At 36.0% G+C, this 20,273-nt stretch overlaps 1 protein-coding gene across 4 annotated transcripts in view; it reads right to left on the bottom strand.

Moving 5' to 3' along the window:
• The window catches only part of Abca6 (ATP binding cassette subfamily A member 6), a 68,716-nt gene that overhangs the window by 11,415 nt on the left and 37,028 nt on the right, over positions 1-20,273 (bottom strand). For 3 of the 4 annotated variants that reach the window (XM_074045261.1, XM_074045262.1, XM_074045260.1), the window contains 5 exons: positions 18,237-18,344; positions 16,945-17,118; positions 16,632-16,745; positions 14,001-14,120; positions 12,297-12,374 (listed from right to left, as the gene is read on the bottom strand). In XM_074045261.1, coding sequence (XP_073901362.1) covers positions 12,297-12,374; positions 14,001-14,120; positions 16,632-16,745; positions 16,945-17,118; positions 18,237-18,344 — 594 coding nt within the window. Of the gene's footprint in view, positions 1-12,296; positions 12,375-14,000; positions 14,121-16,631; positions 16,746-16,944; positions 17,119-18,236; positions 18,345-19,452; positions 19,952-20,273 lie in introns of those variants that run through there. The other variant, XR_012438459.1, reaches the window with a different exon arrangement.

The following is a 20,273-nucleotide window of genomic DNA, read 5'->3' as shown; positions in this document are numbered from 1 at the left end:
AACTAACTTTTTAAAGTGCACCTCCAAACAACTGTTATACCCCCAGTCTTCACAGTTTATAGATATCACCAAGAGACTCCCTAAATATTTTGTAAATAACTAGTCTGGCATTGAATCAATGAATTTGTTGTTGCTAATTTATATCTCCTAGTCAGGAAACAGAGATAGCACATCAACCTAGCTAATGGCTAAGCCAGTCACAGCACAGTTATTGGGTCAAGGGAATGATAACAGGTGATTAAAATCCCCAAATAGCCACTCAACAACATAGGAGCACAGCACATCATACAAGCATGGGGAGAAGAAGGCCAGAAAATTCTATCCCCCAAAAGACCAAAAATTCAACAGAAGATTTACTGGGAAAGGAAGAAAATGAATACCCAGTTCCTGACCCCAACAAATGATGCTAATTATGACCAATGAGGCAAATGATGTTCATAAAAAAAACTCTCAAAGAGGAAATTCTGAATGACATCATTGAGATAGTCATGGAGAAGCTACAAGACATGGTTAAACAGAAAGTACAAGATGAACTCAAACAATATCAAGATACCACAAATAAAAAACTTGAGAAGACATAGAAACAATTAAATGAACTCAGAGAAGACTTCAACAAATTCCAAAGTGAAACAAAGGAGACTATAAAAAAAGAGATACATGGAATAAAGAAGACAACACAAGATATGAAAGAATAATTTACCAAAGGTATGGATTACCTCAGAAAAAAAGAATCAAACCAAAACCCTGGAAATAAAAAGTTCCTTAAATGAAATAAAAAATACAGAGGACAGTCACTCCAGCAGACTAGAACAACTGAAAGACAGAATCTCAGGGGTTGAGGACAAATAGATATTAAAGAAAAAAACAGAAGAACTCTTAGACAAAAGACTCAAAAGCTATGAAAGGAATATGCAAGAATCAGTGACTCCATCAAAAGACCAAACCTGCGAATCATGGGAATCAAAGAAGTAGAACAGGTGCAAGCCAAAGGGATATGTAATATATTCAATAAAAAATTAGTAGAAAACTTCCCAAATCTTGAGAAAGAGTTGTCCATTCAGGTACAGGAAACTTCCAGAACACCAAACAGACTTGACAAAAACAGAACCTCTCCACAGCATATTATCATTAAAACAACTAGCACAGAGAACAAAGAAAGAATATTGAAGGTTGTAATAACAGAAAAAACAAATAACATATAAAGGTAAACCCACCAAAATAGCATCAGACATCTCAAAAGAAACCTTAAATGCAAAAAGGGCATGGAATGAGGTATTTCAAGCACTAAAATGAAACAATTTCTGTCTTAGGATATTCTACCAGCAAAACTATAATTTGAAATTGATGGTGGAATAAAATTCTTCCATGATAAACAGAAGATTCTGAAAGGAATCATACACACAGAAGATGAAAACAAACATAATCATGAAAGGATGGGAAGTATCAAACCTCATAAGAACAGAGAAGTACTCAGAGAGTAGCACTGAATCAGTTGCACATACTCAAATCCTTAAACAATAAAAACAAGTAAATGGCAGGAATCACCACATACCTCTAAATACTAACATTGAAGATTAATGGACTCAACTCCCCCATCAAAAGACATCATTTGGCAAGTGGGTTAAAAAGGAATACCCAAAAATCTGTTGTGTACAAGAGACCCATCTTATTGACAGAAACAACCACTGGCTTAGGGTGAAAGGCTGGAAGACAATTTACCAAGCTAATGGCCTCCGAAAACAGGCAAGAGTAGCAATACTTGTATCAGATAAAGTGGATTTCAAACATAAATTTGCCAAAAGAGGTAAAGAAGGCCACTTCATACTAATAAAAGGAGCAATACATCAAGAGGAAACAACAATTATCAACTTATACACAGCACCCAATGTCAGTGCACCCAACTTCAATAAACATGCACTAAAGGACTTAAAACCACATATAGACCCCAACACAATGACAGTGGTAATGGGGGACTTTAATACCCCTCTATCTACAATAGTAAGTCATCCAGACAAAAAAAAATCAACAAAGAAATCCTAGAACTAAATGACACTATAGATGTAATGGAATTGACAGATGTATACAAAATATTCCATCCTGCAACAGCACAATATACATTCTTCTCAGCAGCAGCCCATGGAACTTTCTCCAAAATAGACCATTTTTCAGGGTACAAAGCAAGTCTAAACAAATATAAGAAAATGCAAATAACCCTTGCATACAATTGCATACAATTGCATCTAATTACAATGCAATAAAACTAGAACTCAATGACAAAAGCAGCAGTAGAAAATAAACAATTGGAGGCTCAACAATCAGTGGGTCATAGAAGAAATAAGGGAGGAAATAAAAAAGTTACTGGAATTTGATTAAAATGAAAACACAACCTATCAGAACCTATGGGATACAGCAAAGACAGTCCTAAGAGGAACGTTTATAGCCATGAGTGCATATATTAAAAACACAGAAAGATCTCAAATAAACAACCTAATACTACATCTCAAAGTCATAGAGAAAAAAGAATAAGCTAAACCCAAAACAAGCAGAAGGAGAGAAATACTAAGAATAAGGGCCAAATCAACAAAGTAGAGACTATACATATATAGTCTCTACTTTGTTGTATATATATATACACAAAGCATCAATGAAACAAAAAGTTGGCTCTTTGAAAAGAGAAACAAGATTGACAAACCCCTGGTAAACCTGACTAAAATGAGGAGGGAAACACCCAAATTAATAAAATCAAAAATGCAAAAGGGGAGATAACAACAAACACCAATGAAATCCAGGGAATAATCAGGGACTACTTGGAGAACCTATATTCAAATAAATTGGAAAATCTTGAAGAAATGGACACAATTCTAGATACATAAGACCATGCAAAACTGAACCTAGAGTTTATTAACCACCTAAACATATTTATAACATGCAATGAAATTGAAGCAGCAATAAAGTGTTTCCCCAAAAAGAAAAGTCCAGGATCTGATGGATTCTCCACTGAATTCTACCAGACCTTTAAAGAAAAACTAATACGAACACTCCTTAAACTTTTTTATGAAATAGAAAGGGAAGAACACTGCCTAACTCATTTTATGAATGTAGTATTATACTCATCCCAAAACCAGACAAGGACACATCCAAAAAAGAGAACTATAGGCCAATCTGCTTAATGAATATGGATGCAAAAATCCTCAATAAAATAATGGCAAACTGAGTCCACCAAAATATCAAAAAGATCATTTACCATGACCAAGCAGGCTACATCCCAGGGATGTAGGCATAGTTCAACATATGCAAATTATTAAATATAAAACAGCATATTAACAGAAGAAAAGACAAAAACCACCTGATCATCTCAATACATGCAGAAAAAGCCTTTGATAAAATTCAACACCATTTCATGATTTCATGATAAAAACTCTTGATGAAACTAGGAATAGAAGGAATGTGCCTCAATATAATAAAGGCTATATATGACAAACCTAGAGCCAACATCATACTTAATGGGGAATAACTGAAACCATTTTCCCTAAAGTCAGGAATGAGACAAGGGTGCCCACTCTCTCCACTCCTATCCAACATAGTCTTGGAATTCTTATCCAGAGCAATAAGGCAGGAAGAAGAAATAAAAGGAATACAAACAGGTAAAGAAGAAGTCAAAATATCCCTATTTGCAAATGACATGATATTATACTTAAAAGATCCAAAAACTCCACCAAAAAAACTCCTAGACACCATAAACAGCTTCAGCAATGTAGCAGGATACAAAAAGAACTAACAAAGTTCAGTAGCCTTTCTATACACAAACAATGAACAGGTTGAGAAAGAATACAGGAAAACAATTCCATTTATAATAGCCTCAAAATAATTAAATATCTAGGAATAACCTTAACAAAGTATGTAAATGTCATCTACAAGGAAAACTCGCTGAAGAAAGAAATCAAAGATTACAGAAGATGGCAAGATTTCCCATGCTCATGGATTGGCAAAATCACATATTAAAAATGGCTATACCACCAAAAGCAATCTACATGTTCAATGCAATTCCCATCAATGACATTCATCACATAGGTTGAAAAATCAACCTTAAAGTTCACTTGGAATCACAAAGACCATGGGTAGACAAGGCAATACTGAGAGAAAACAGCAACGGTGGAGGTTATCACGATACCTGATTTCAAACTATACCAGAGAGCCATAGCAATAAAAACAGCATGGTACTGGCACAAAAACAGACATGAAGACCAGTGGAACAGAATAGAGAACCCAGATATGAATCCATGCAGCTATGTCCACCTAATTTTTGACAAAGGTTCCACAAACATGATGTGAAAACTGGATATGTGCCTGTATTAAAAGTGAAACAAGATCCATGCCTGTCACCTTGTATAAGTATCAACTCAAAGTGGATTAAGGACCTTAATATCAGACCTGAAACCTTGAAGCTAGTACAGGAAAGATCAAGAAATACACTGGAAGTAACTGGCATAGGCAAGGACTTCCTCAATAGAACACAAGTGGCTCAACAACTAAGAGAAAGGAAGGACAAATGGGACTACATGAAATTAAATAGCTTCTGCACATCGAAAGAAATGGTTTCTAAATTGAAGAGGTCACCCACAGAGTGGAAGAACATCTCTGCTAGCTATGCATCAGACAAGGGACTGATAACCAGAATAAACAGGGAGCTCAAAAAACTAAACTCCCCCCAAATCAATGACCCAATAAATGGGCAACTGAACAGAACAGAAGTTTTTCAAAGGAAGAAGTCCAAATGGCCAAAAAACACATAAAAATGCTCAACATCCCTGGCCATAAAGGAAATGCAAATCAAAACCACACTAAGATCCCATCTTACTCCTGTTAGAATAGCTACCATTGAGAATAACACCAACAAACATTAGCGAGGATGCAGGGAGAAAGGAACCCTCATATACTGCTGGTGGGAATGTAAGCTAGTACAACCACTATGGAAAACAGTATGGAGGCTCTTTACAAAACTAGAAATAGAGCTGCCATACAATCCAGCAATACCACTCCTAGGGATATACCCAAAGGAATGTGATTCAGGTTACAACAAAGACACCTGCACACCCTTGTTAATTGCAGCAGTATTCACAATAGCTAAGCTATGGAAACAGCCAAGATGCCCCACTACTGATGAATGGATTAAGAAAATGTGGTATTTAAACCCAAAGGAATTTTACTCAGCCACAAAGAAGAATGAAATTTTGTCATTCATAGGTAAGTGGATGGAACTGGAGAACATCATCTTAAGTTAGCCAGACTCAGAAGGCCAAAAACTGCATGTTTTCTCTCAAATGTGGATTGTAAACCTAAAAAAAATGTAGCAATATTATGGGTCATGGATCCCACTAAGGGGAGGCTGTGCAAGGGTAAGGGAAGGAAACTAAAAACTTGAATATGATTGATGTGCTCACTGTACAGGAATGAATATAGAAATTTTAAACTGACCAGGGTCACCATGGGAAGTGGACTAGGGAGGAGTGAAGAGAATGGGAAGAAGTGAACCAAGTGGGGCTGTAATATGTATATGCATGGAAACAACCCAAGGAAACTCCCTGTGTAGTTATCTTTATCTCAAACTAGCAAAAACATCATGTTTCTTGTTTTATCTCTTACAATTTTTCTTCTACAAAATCATAGAACAGAAGGCAGAGGGGAGCGGGGGGGGGGGCGATTGGCACTGAGGTGGTGGGGTAAGGGTTAGGAGGATGAATATGGTGCAAACAATGTATACACATGTATGTAAATGCAAAAATGATACCTGTTGAAACTGTTCCAGGAATCAGGAGAGGGGAGATGGGGGACAGCAGTGGAAGGGGAAATTCAGGTATGATATATTTGATATATTATAAGGACCTTTATAAGTGCTACAATGAACCCACATCCAGATCAACAATAAAAAAAAAAAAACTCTAGGGTTTTAAATTATGTCTGAATGTAACTGCTTTATCTAAGGCTATATTTAAAACCCTTTCTGAAGACTCCGGTTCCAATTCTGCTTGATAGACACAGACCAACAGGTGAGCAAATAAGCAGCATGTGGTACTCCCACAGCCACCCCTGGGATAAACCAGCATAGCCCTCTGGACAGACTGACACCTGCTCTGCAAAAAAAAAAAACAAAAAAAACTGAATAATAAACAAAGAACTGAAAAGGACATGCAGCAGAGGGGGCGGGGTGCTCTGAGCGCACCAGAGAAGGGGCAAGGAACAAGTAGCTGCTCTCAACCCAAACTTTCAGTAAACAAAGCCTGCAAAAGTAGATGGCTGACAGAAGGCAGCTGATGAGATGCTGCCTGAAATAGGGCAGATAGCAGTTCACAAAGCTGTCTCCTGACCCAAACACCTGGCGAGACAATGACAAAGCTAATGCTTAAATGCCAACACCAGGACTAGATGCTAAAGGAGTAAAACCAGAACTACCAAGACTGAAACTTCATTATCCATGAACCTGGAATTTTTTTTCTTTTTTCTTTTTTCTCTTTCTCTCTAAGTGCTTGTTTTGTTCACTGTTGGTTAGTACACCATCTCTCCCTGTTGATATCTTTGGTTCTCTATTTTTTTCTTTCTTTTCTTTCTTTTTCTTCTTACTCTTTCTTTCTTGGTCTCATTGCTTTTACTATTGTAAGCTAGTTAATATGAAATTACACACGGAACAAGGACAGAAACAGCACCAAGTGGAATGATGGGAAGATGAAAAAGGGATGGAAATCATTCTCCCCCCAAAAATAAATTAGGAAAGGATTCAGAGGGAAATGAAGAAAATGGATACCCAGTTCCAGACCCCAACAAAACAAAGACAGACTATCCCAAGGAACCCAATGAAGCCCACAAGAATACCTTGAAAGAAGAAATCCTGCAAGAAATCACTGAGAATTTCATGGAGATATTACTAGACAAGGTCAACCAAAATGTACAGGAGGCACTCAAGAAATTTCAAGACAATAAAAATAAAGAATATGAGAAGACACAAAAACAAATAAGTGAACTCATAGGAGCCTTAAATAAAAACCAAAGTGAAACAGTGAACACCATAAATAGAGAGATAAGTGAATTAAGGACAAAAGTTGACAATATTAAAGAGGAAGTGAACCATGATATGGATAACCTCAGAAAAAAAAAAGTAACAGAAATATAAAACACAATGGAAGGCCACTCCAGCAGACTAGAACAAGCAGAAGACAGAATCTCAGAACTTGAAGATGAAATGGTAATTAAAGGAAAAACCAAAGAACTATTACTCAGACAACTTAAAACCCATGAAAGGAATATGCAAAAACTCACCAACTCCATCAAAAGACCAAACCTGAGAATCATGGGTATTGAAGAAGGAGCAGAGGTGGAAGCAAAAGGAATTTGTAATGTATTCAACAAAATAATAACAGAAAATTTCCCAAATCTATAGAAAACTATGCCCATTCAGGTACAGGAAGCCTTCAGGACACCAAACAGATGACCAAAATAGAACTACCCCATGACATATTATCATTAAAACAATAAGCACAGAGAATAGAGAAAGAATATTGAAGGCTGCAAGAGAGAAAAACAAATAACATACAAAGGTAAACCCATCAAAATCACAGCAGACTTCTCAACAGAAACATTAAAAGCAAGAAGAGCTTGGGGAGAGAATTCCAGGCACTGAATGAAAATAACTTCAACCCCAGGATACTCTACCCAGCAAAACTATCATTCAAAATAGATGGAGCAATAAAAGTCTTCCATGATAAGCAGAAACTAAAACAATACGTGACCACAAAGCCACCACTACAAAAGATTCTTCAAGGGATTCTGCACACAGAAAGTGAAACCCAAAATAACCATGAAAGGACAGGCTGCACAAAACTACAGGAAAATAAAAAGCTAGAAAGTAGAGAGTAACCTCAACTTAGGTACACACAATCAAATCTTCAAACAACTAAGACAACTAAATAACAGGAATCACCACATACCTACCAGTACTAACACTTAATGTTAACGGACTTAATTCACCCATCAAAAGGCACCACTTGATGAAATGGATTAAAAAGGAAGATCCAACAATTTGTTGGTTACAGGAGACCCATCTCACCGACAGAAATAAGCATAAGCTTAGGATGAAAGGCTGGAAGAAGATTTACCAAGCCAATGGCCCCCCAAAACAGGCAGGAGTAGCAATATTTATCTCTGACAATGTAGACTTCAAACCTACATTGATTAAACAAGATAAAGAAGGATGTTCCATACTAATAAAAGGGGAAATAAACCAAAAGGAAATAACAATTATTAACCTAGATGCACCCAATGCCAATGCACCCAATTTCATCAAACATACCCTGAAAGACCTAAAAGCATATATTAACTCCAACACAGTGGTTGTGGGAGACTTCAACACCCCACTATCATCAATAGATAGGTCATCCAAACAAAAAAACCAATAAAGAAATTAAAGAACTAAAATATACAATAGATAGAATGGATCTACTTGATGTCTACAGAACATTTCATCCAACTTCTACACAATATACATTCTTCACAGCAGCCCATGGAACCTTCTCCAAAATAGATCATATCCTAGGGCACAAATCAAGCCTCAGCAAATATAAGAAAACAGAAATTATACCATGAATTCTATCTGATCACAATGCAATAAAATTAGAACTCAACAACAAAAGTAAAGACAAAAAACATGCAAACAGCTGGAAACTGAATAACTCATTACTTAATTAATGGGTCATTGATGAATAAAACAGGAAATTAAAAAGTTCCTGGAAGTCAATGAAAATGAAAACACAACCTACTGAAATTTATGGGATACAGCAAAGGCAGTCCTGAGAGGAAAGTTTATAGCCATGAGTGCATATATTAAAAAGACTGAAAGACCCCAAATCAATGACCTAATGATACATCTCAAACTCCTAGAAAAACAAGAACAAGCAAATCCCAAAACAAACAGAAGGATTGAAATAATAAATATAAGAGCTGAAATCAATGAAATAGAAACCAAAAAAACCACACAAAGAATTAATGAAACAAAAAGTTGGTTCTTTGAAAAAATAAATAAGATTGACAGACCCCTGGCAAACCTGACTAAAATGAGGAGAGAATAAACCCAAATTAGTAGAATCAGGAATGCAAAAGGGGAGATAAAAACAAACACCATGGAAGTCCAGGAAATCATCAGAGACTACTTCGAGAACCTATATTCAAATACATTTGAAAATCTTAAAGAAATGGACAGATTTCTAGATACATATGATCATCCAAAACTGAACCAAGAGGAAATTAATCACCTGAATAGATCTATAACACAAAATTAAATTGAAGCAGCAATCAAGAGTCTCCTCAAAAAGAAAAGTCCAGGGCCTGATAGATTCTCTGCTGAATTCAGACATTTAAAGAAGAACTGATACCAACCCTCTTTAAACTGTTCCATGAAATAGAAAGGGAAGGAAAACTGCCTAACACATTTTATGAAGCCAGTATTACACGTAAACCAGGCAAAGATACCTCCAAAAAGGAGAACTATAGGCCAATCTCCTTAATGAATACTGATGCAAAAATCCTCAACAAAATATTGGCAAACCAAATTCAACAACACATCAAAAAGTTCATTCACCATGACCAAGTAGGCTTCATCCCAGGAATGCAGGGGTGGTTCAACCTACGAAAATCAATAAACATAATAAATGACATTAACAGAAGCAAAGACAAAAACCACTTGATCATCTCAATAGATGCAGAAAAAGCCTTCTACAAGATCCAACACCACTTCATGATAAAGCTCTAAGAAAACTAGGAATAGAAGGAAAGTACCTATGACAAACCTACAACCAGCATTATACTTAATGGAGAAAAACTGAAACCATTCCCTCTAAAATCAGGAACTAGACAAGGATGCCCACTATCTCCACTCCTATTCAACATAGTACTGGAATTCCTAGCCAGAGCAATTAGGCAAGAAGAAGGAATGAAAGGAATACAAATAGGTAAAGAAACTGTCAAAATATCCCTATTTGCAGACGATATGACCCTATACCTTAAAGACCCAAAAAAAATCTCTACCCAAAAACTCCTAGACACCATTAACAGCTACAGTAAGGTAGCTTTTCTATACACCAATAACGAACAAACTGAGAAAGAATATATGGAAACAATACCATTTATAATAGCCTCAAAAAAAATCAAATACCTAGGAGTAAACTTAACAAAGGATGTGAATGACCTCTACAAAGAGAACTACAAACCCCTGAAGAAGAGATCAAGGAAGACTACAGAAGGTGGCGATCTCCCATGCTCATGGATTGGTAGAATCAGCATAGTAAAAATGGCTATACTACCAAAAGCAATCTACATGTTTAATGCAATTCCCATCAAAATCCCAATGACATTCATCACAGAGATTGAAAAATGTACCCTAAAATTCATTTGGAAGTACAAAAGATGGCGAATAACCAAGGCAATACTCAGCAAAAAGAGCAATGCTGGAGGTATCATGATACCTGACTTCAAACTATCTTATAAATCAATAGCAATAAAAATAGCATGGTACCGGCACAAAAACAGACATTAAGACCAGTGGAACAGAATAGAGCACCCAGATATGAATCCACACGACTATGCCCACCTTATTTTTGACAAAGGTGCTAAAAATATACGAAGGAGAAAAGACAGCCTCTTCCACAAATGTTGTTGGGAAAAGTTATCTGTCTGCAATAAACTGAAACTAGATCCATGTTTATCACTCTGTACTAGTATCAACTCAAAATGGATCAAGGACCTTAATATCAGACCTGAAACTCTGAAGTTAGTATAGGAAAGAGCAGGGAATACACTGGAATACAAGAGGTATAGGCAAGGACTTCTTCAATAGAACTCTAGCACTCAGCAACTAAGAGAAAGTATAGACAAATGGGACTTCATAAAACTAAAAAGCTTCTGCACAGCAAAAGAAATGGTCTCTAAACTGAAGAGACCACCCACAGAGTGGGAGAAAGTATTTGCCAGCTATACATCAAAGGACTGATAATCAGAATATACAGGAAACTTAAGAAACTAAATGCTCCCAAAATCAATGAACCGATAAAGAAATGGGCAACTGAACTGAACAGAACTTTCTCAAAAGAAGAAATTCAAATGGCCAAAAACCACATGAAAGAATGTTCACCATCTCTAGCTATAAAGGAAATGCAAATCAAAACCACACTAAATTCCACCTCACCCCTGTTAGAATAGCCATCATCAAAAACACCACTAACAACAGGTGTTGGCGAGGATGTGGGGAAAAAGGAACCCTTTTACACTGCTGGTGGGAATGCAAACTAGTGCAACCACTCGGGAAAAAAATTTGGAGGCTTCTTAAAAATCTAAACATAGATCTGCCATATGATCCAGCAATCCCACTCCTGGGGATATACCCAAACAGAATGCAACACAGGTTACTCCAGAGGCACCTGCACACCCATGTTTATTGCTGCACTATTCACAATAGCCAAGTTATGGAAACAGCCAAGATGCTCCACTACTGATGAATGGATTCAGAAAATGTGGTATTTATACACAATGGAATCTTACTAGCCATGAAGAAGAATGAAATCTTATCATTCACAAGTAAATGGATGGAACTGGAGAACATCATTCTGAGCAAGGTTAGCCTGGCTCAGAAGACCAAAAATCATATGTTCTCCCTCATATGTGGTCTTTAGATCTAGGGCAAATACAGCAATGTGGTTAGACTTGGGTCACATGATAAGGGGAGAGCACACACAGGAGGTATGGGGATAGGTAAGAAACCCAAAACATGATAGTATTTGATGTCCCCACTGCAGAGGAACTAATCCAGAAACCTTAAAGTGACAGAGGTCAATATGAGAAGGGGATCAGGAACTAGTGCAAAGGTCAGGCAGAGAGGAATCAATTTGGGTTGTAACACATTTGTACATGGAAGCAATGCTAGGACTCTCTCTGTATAGCTATCCTTATCTCAACTAGCAAAATTGCTTTGTCTTTCTTATTATTGCTTATACTTTCCCTTCAACAAAATTAGAGATAAGGACAGAACAGATTCTGCCTGGAAGGGAGGGGGGTGGGGGGGAGTGGGAGGGGACAGGGTAGGGGGGAGAAATGGCCCAAACAATGTATGCACATATGAATAAACGAATAAAAAAATGACACAAACCACACTGTAACTAAAAAAGAAAAACCCTTTCTGAGTTGGCATACTTTAGACAAGATGAAATAGTTATATCAAATATCAAAATGATACAGGATGAAGTATAAAGGTCTCTTACTATTAGGCATACTAGAAAATCAGCTCCACTGATGTCAAATTTTATTTCTTCAAATTCTCTGTAGTGTTCTTGGGCTCTCTAAAAACACCAAAAGAGATAGCTACATGAAATTTTATTGGCTTTATGATATATATTTAAATAATATGAAATTTTATTAAACATTGACTGTTTTCTACATTGACCTCAGTTCCTCTGTGCACACTGGTGACAAGTTCCCTGCAGAGAAAGAGGGGATACTTCTACTCAATTCTTACTGTTCCTCAGTGAGCAGGTAGACTCTTTAAAAAAAAAGAAATCTCTTTTTTTAAACCCAAGCATTTGCTGGAAGTCAACTGAAAGCATAAAAAAAGGGGTGCTGGCATTATAAAAATTTTAGAGAGTTTAAATGTTTGCCTTAACTGTCCTACAAAAGACTATTTACAGGGTTCTATCTCACCAAAAAGATGACTATTTTCCCAATCTTATTAAATAATCCTTTCAATGTTATTCTTCCTTTTATCAATTGATTGATCCAGAAAGTAACTCATTCCTTCTAAATTAGTTGTGACAGGTGTAGATTAATGCATTTTCACCTTGCACATCTACTTGTATTTTAGAAGAAAACCCTTTAAGCAAAGGGTAAGTATACAATCAGGAATTCTAGCCACTGCTCAGCCAATGGAAAAATATTTTGGTAGAAAGTCTTCCCAGCTCCCCAAAAACATAATTAAGAAAGTGTGGCAGAGTGGATCAAGTGGTAGAGCACCTGCCTAGCAAGCTAGAGTTCTTGAGTTCAACCCCCAATAATAATTTAAAAAGAAAAAAAAGACAAAAGAACATGATTAAAGAAACCTTCTCCTTTGTTTAAAGCCATTTCACATAAGATGATGCAGATTCCCAAAAATTGTGCTATGGATTGAACTATCCTGACCTCATCATACACATCTCTCCACTTGAAGCACACTCAGTTTCTTTAAGGCTTTGTGGTCTTCTCTGCTTCAATGTCTTTGCTTCCTTCTGCAGAATATGCTGTATCACTCTCCCTCTAATTAATTCTTACTCATCCTTTAGGAATGTATTTAAACACCACTTCCCCAGAAGAATTCTCTTACTCCATGGTGTATCAGCTATGCTTCATAAATTCTCTCTTGGTACCTTGCCCTTCTCCTTTATAACCCTTAAGGTCCATTGTGCTGACTGGATTGAGGGTGATCTATCTTTGTCTCTACTAAACTGTATGGAAGGAATATCTGTGCTATCTTGCTTATCAGATGACCCCAACTCCTAGCACAGAGGCTAATACTGCATTAGATATTGCTGTATCAAATACAACAGTATTTGATGTACGCTTTTAATAGTTACATGAGACAATTCTCACAGTGGTTAATGAATACTCATTGAACTAGAGACCTTATTGCAATCTGGAATTAGACTTGAACAGCATTTAACAATGCCTATGTTTTGCAAAGTGCATAGGGCAAAGTTCTTTTTTTTAAAAAAACAAACCAGCTATTAAGGTTCAATTTTCATGTCATAAAATTTACCCGGTTTAAGTTTATTATTTCAGGATGTTTTCTAATTTGCTATGCAAGTATCACCACAGTTCAACTTTAATTTTAATCATTCCTAAGAAATCTCTCATGCCCATTTGCTGTCACTCTCCATCCCCATGAATCTACTTTCTACATATTCAATATTAAAGACACAGCTGATAACATTTCTTACCTCTAGCAAATAGATTAGGAACGCAACCAAGACAGATGGAGGAAATAATACCATGATGATAATTATTGAAATTCTGTTGAAGTAAATGATGAAAACCATGTTGAATGAGATCATCAAGATCTACAAGACAAGTCCAAACACTGCATCAGACACCCTCGGCCACAGATATTTGAGAAAACAGCTGAGATGTAGGTATTATTGTGTATATCGTAATTTCCCCATATGCCAATATGCCTACCTGCCTTTTCAGAGCAATAAGGGAGGAGCTTTATTTAGTAAGACTATGCATATTTAGCTTCCCAATAGAAAATTATTTTATTAACATGTATTAATTATACATAATATGTTCACTGTGACTTACCTTCCATCCTTTTCTTTATTTCCTTCCCTTCCCTCCCCTCCCCTCTGCTACCCTCCATTCTCCTTCCTGTTCCTTTTCGTGCTGGGGAATGAAAACAGAACCTGATGAATGCTAAGCACACACTCTCTACCACTGAGCTTTGCCTCCAGCAGTGTGATAGTTCCACACATGCTTACAGCACGTACAAATCAAATCCGGGTAATTAGCATTTTTCCTATACTTGTCATTTATGTTTAGAGCCTTTGAGTTTCTCTCTTAGAAAGCTTCATAAAAATATAATAATTTTTTGTGAACTATAGTCATCCTACTGTGATTTTTTTTTCTACCTAACTGTGTTTTGGTGTACATTCATCCAACCTCTCTATATCAGCACTCCCTCTCCCACTTTCCGAACTTCTAGTAATCACTACTGCACAGTCACACTGCCTTTTTTTAGTTTCCATATATGAGAAAGAACAGGTAGTATTTCTCTTCTTGTGTCTGGCTTATTTCACTCAACATCATGTCCTCCAGTTTCATCGATTTTGCCCATTTATTGATTGGATTATTTGTCCTTTGTGTATTTAAATTTTTGAGTTTTTTTATATATTCTGGATATTAATCCCCTATTAGATTACTATCTGGTAAAGATTTTTTCCCCTTCAGTATGCTATCTGTTTATTCTAGTAATCATTTCCTTTGCTGTGCAGGTTTTTAATTAGATGCAATTTCACTTATCAATTTTTTTTTTCACTTGTCAATTCTTGAGCTATTGGAGTCTTATTCAGAAAGTCAGTACCTGGGCCTATATCTTGGGAAGCATTTTTCCAGTTTTCCTCCAGTAGTTTCAAAGTTTTAAATCTAACACTGCATTCTTTGATCCAATTTTAATTGATTTTTGTACAGAATGACAGATAGGGATTTAGTGGTTTCTCTAGGACTTCATCATAAAGGGATGTTCAATTTTATCAATCTGTTGAAATGATCGTGTGATTTTTTTTCCTGGATTCTACTTATGTGATAGCGATATTTTTTCCTCCTTTCTTATCCATTAGACTAGGAAAGGATTGTGAATTCTGAGGGCATCAAACGGTAGTCTAGGAATCTGTGTGCTAATCCTTCACTATGGAGCACAACAGGCTTGGTCCTTCCTTATCAGATGAAGGTCTAAGATATTCATGAAGCACCATGTCCTTGAGGATACAGGATCCTATTGGACTCTAGAAATGAATTAACTATTGACCTTGGCTGCACTCAATAATGGAAAGACATTGCCCACACTATCCAAATGTATCCTAGGTCACACAGGACAAACGCACTAACTGTTAGTTTATGAGGTTTTCTGACACATGATCCCATGAGGAATGGGAAATTACCTCAGTCAGAAGAATAGCATGGTTTAAGTGCATACTAATTGCATGATAAAAGACAAACACACACAAACATTCCCCAATGCATATTAATAATGAAGTTATGAGTTATTTGCATCGGGCAAAATACAGTTACTACAAACTGCTTGACGTCTTTGTAATTTTGAAACTTGTTTAGCCTAGTAAAATCAGTGTGTATTGATGGGCACAAGTTTTGATTCAATATTATCAACAATGCTACTATCATACTTTTGACATAAGGAATGACATTAGACCTGGGTTGTCAAATTTATTCTGAGTCTGTCACTAAGTCTTGTGTGACCTTGATGAAGTTACTTAATTATTTTCTTCTATAAAGTTAGGTGAATTATAGTAGATGATCTTTGATCTTTTGATCTTTATTTTTTCAAGTCTGATATTACACCATTCTGTAACTAGGTATATATATATATATATATATAGAGAGAGAGAGAGAGAGAGAGAGAGAGAGAGAGATTGAGAGAGAGAGAGAGAGAGAGAATATCTGTGTGTGTGTGTATGTGTGTGCATATGTGAAATAGATACTTTGGGGTGGGATTCATTATGTCTAAATACAAAATTCATAATTCATATATGTTTTAGATACACTTTATAAATAAATGGATTTAAATGGTCCACTGGGAATGGTGAGTAAATTGTGCTATATACCTGCATTTGACTGCTACTCATCATATGAGGTCAGGTATGAAATTTTCCAATTGATGTTATCAAGTAGTTATTAAGTCAGCTCTCAAAAATTTTTGACTTTTGCATTTTAGATTTTTGGATTCAATCTGTATTATTAATTTTTCCCACTGTTCAAGGCAAAGGTGACTATATTTAACATTTCATTGAAAGTTTATAATAACTATCTCTCTATTGTCTATAGATGTGTGTACTTACCATATAGAAAGCAAATGACCAGAGGCTACTGTTTTTTCTCCTCTTGCAAAAAATAAATGATATCACATATGTGAAGAAGATAAGAGAAATTGCAAAACCAAGTGAAGTAACAATCTAAAAATAATACAAATAGTAGCATAGTCAAAAAATTAAATACTACCTGAGGGAAATTATAAATTACAAATTTTTGATTGTACATGTACTTTGCATGTTTTATGGTTTACAATGACATCATCACAATTACATAAAACAGTAACATTAAATTTATTTTTAGTTACTTTATAAAATTTGTCCTTTGTAATGTGTTACTTACTGTAGCAAGCACAATTCGACTTGTAAGGTCAATGTCCATTATCTTTGTTATGTAGAAGATTAAATACGTTGAAAGGAGAATTAAACTGTAGAGGTTAATATCCACTATTGCTTGCCCACACCAGTAAGCAGAAGGATAGAGGCCTGAAATCCATAGCTGGATATCAGCTTTCTTCTGATGAAAAAACACAGGATGTACATTGATGCAATTAAAATGAAAATCCCAAAGTAAAACACATTGAAAGAATTTTTAAGATAACTGTAATCCAATCTTCTGAAGCTATTTTTTATTATTTACTTATTTTTATTCATATGTGCATACAATGTTTGGGTCATTTCTCCCCCCTCCCCCCCCCTTACCCCCTCCCTGCCCCCTCCCTCTCCCCCTCACCCCCTCACTACCTGGCACAAACTATTTTGCCCTTATCTCTAATTTTGTTCTGAAGCTATTAAAAATAATTATACATGTACTCTTTAGGATCCTGAGGTCTATAATTCCAGTTCCATATAGTTGGTCATTTTTTTGAAAAGAGTATATTATTTAATTTGGTAGATAGGATTCACAATACCACTTTAATTCATGAATAATGAATAAAAAAGTAGACCTCATAATATCAAAGCAGTAAGTTCCTTCAAAAGAAGTGCCACTGTATGACCTGAAGGACATAGTAAATTCATTTGTCTATACATCTCTTTGGAGAGTTACTGGCTCAGGATGGTGAAAGCAGACTTATCTAAATCTGATTTTCATTTTCATCTGGATAATGAGCATAAATAAACACAAATATAAAATTTCCATCTCCAAAGCACAAGGAAAATCCAAGTCTTAAATTTGGTCTTCAATTTGAACATTAATGATTTCCTTCTTGTAGTTAGGAAATAATGCAATTAAAAGATGTATATTATTCTCCTTTGCAAATTTAGACTAATTTGAGTCACTTAAAAAAATTCATTTTATTTCCCTGTAACTTTGAAGTAAACAGTTGCTTTTTATTTATTTATTTTGAGACAGGGTCTCACTATATAGCTCCCACTGTCCTTGAATTCACAATGTAGCCCAGGTAGGCCTAGAAGTCTCGGAACTCCTGCCTCTGAGTGCTGTGATCACAGGTATAATCCTGCACAATCCCCATGTGTCAGCATGCCTGGTATATTTTGCATTTTTTAAAAAGCAAGTTTTCTGACTTTCTAGAAATAATGCTTAACTACATCATCTAAATGAAATATATATTTCAGTGTGAAAACATTTTGAACACAGCATTAAAAATACAATTATTGAAAGTCTTGTCTTACTTTATAATCACTGGTAGAAGTCATGGCAATGTAAGGAGAAATGCTGCACACAATAAAAAATAAGAAAAAGGAACCTTCTGGCAGCCCGATCCATATCATTACATGGTTCTGCAATATAAAAAGCACTTTAAGCTAGTGAACATTTTTAATGAAATATATGCTAACAATCATAGATAATACACTTTTTGAAATGCTGAAAAATCAAAGTATAGGTCTAGTTCAGCATCATGAATGTTGGAGAAATGATTTCTTATCACTTAATTTAGGCTTCAACTAAAAGGAAAAAGAGATGTCAAAAATAATTCAGAACCTGCTTTTTATTATATATCCTAAAGACCCGACAGCAGGGTTTAGTTTTTGGGTTTTTTTTGGGGGGGGTGTGTTTGGTGGGGGCCGGGGGGAACCTGGGTTTGAATCACACAACTTCCCTCTTGTGTGAATATAATTAACACTAACAAATTAAACACTTAAAATGGTCAAGGTAGTCAATTTTATGTTATATGTTTAATCATAATATAAGACGATAATAATTCAAGAGTTGTGACCTTTGGTTAACTGATAATTCAAGTTTGTGTAGCATGTCTTCCTTGAAGACCTTGGCAACTGCGAGGTCTTCTGTAGCACAAAGCTATAAAGGATATTTGATGCCACTAATCCCATCTTCAAGAAGATAAAATTCAAATCTCTACTCCCAAATGCATGCCTGCCTACAGCTGGGTCCAAGCAATGTACAGGACTATCTCACAGATATAATAATAAGAGAGAAAAGTAAACCTGTCTCACAACAATTATGCAATTCCCAAACTTTATTTAAAGTTTTAGAATCTATGTCTATAAGTTCCAATTTTTCTCCAGGTGGGAAAATGCTTAGATTTCTATGATGATGTGTACTACTGGAAGTTGGCCATCCCCAAGAGATAAATCACAGAGACTGGATCCATTTTGATCCTAATCAAAAAATGAAATGAAGACACTAAAGTGATGAGGAAGTAACAACTGTGCCTTCCTGCTGGTTCTATTCTTTTTCTTGTGGTGCTGGGGATCAAACTCAAGACCTTGTGTGTGCTAGGCAAGCACTCTATCTCTGATCTACATCCCCAGCCCTTGGTTTCACTTTCTGAAGAGTTCTGTTCAGATACCACTACCTTGAACCATCTTATGTTGATCCCAGAGTCAGTCATACTTCAATTCACAGATGCATATATCCAGCACTGACCTTTCAAGTATATTCCATCCCCATTTTCTCCATTGTCCTCAGAAAATCTGCACTTGCGTGTACTCCATGCACTACTGATTCAATGAAGCCAAAACTGAATTTGGCACCTTTGTCATAAAATGGGCTTCCCTTTAGACTTGTCCATTTGTAATCCTGCTTATTGCTCTTACAAATTTCTGATGTTGAAATAAGTTTTGAGAGGTCCTTCTTGGTATCAACCAGAAAACCATAATCCCCTTAAATACTTCAAATAGAAAGAAATTAATCGTGAAGTGGTTGCATGGATGACGATCATCCAACAAGGATGATGAAAAGTGAAGTCATTGTCATTCCCAGGCTGAAGGGACAAAAGAAGGAGGTGATGTAACTGGAACCCAGTGTGGCAGGTGTCTCTGTTCTTGTATCTCCCACCAGTGCTTCTTCTTGCCTAAACCGTCTACAGCCAGACCCAGAACATGCAGCCTCTGCATATTAGACACCCTTGCAACACAGAAGAACTCTGGGTAAGTGAAATAATGAATCAGAGAGAATACAGTTAGGACTGGCAAATTCTCCTTCATATTAGTCAATTTACTATCCATTTAGTCAGTGGAGATTTCACTGACAAATTATATTTAGTTTCTAAGAGTCTAAAGCAGGATCACAGATGCTCCAGATTTCCAATTCAGTGTTTCTTCTGTCTCTGTTTCTCTTTCTCTAATGCTTTTCTGTAATCAAGTATGTATCTACAACTTTTCAGAAAATTCCCTATGAAACGATAACCAACTATTTAAAAGTATGAAACCATGATTTCTGATAACTTAGCAAGAACAAAACATATT

Source organism: Castor canadensis, chromosome 11 (genome assembly GCF_047511655.1).
Source record: "Castor canadensis chromosome 11, mCasCan1.hap1v2, whole genome shotgun sequence".
Classification (NCBI taxonomy): domain Eukaryota; kingdom Metazoa; phylum Chordata; class Mammalia; order Rodentia; family Castoridae; genus Castor; species Castor canadensis.
This window is presented reverse-complemented; position numbering and strand designations above follow the sequence as displayed.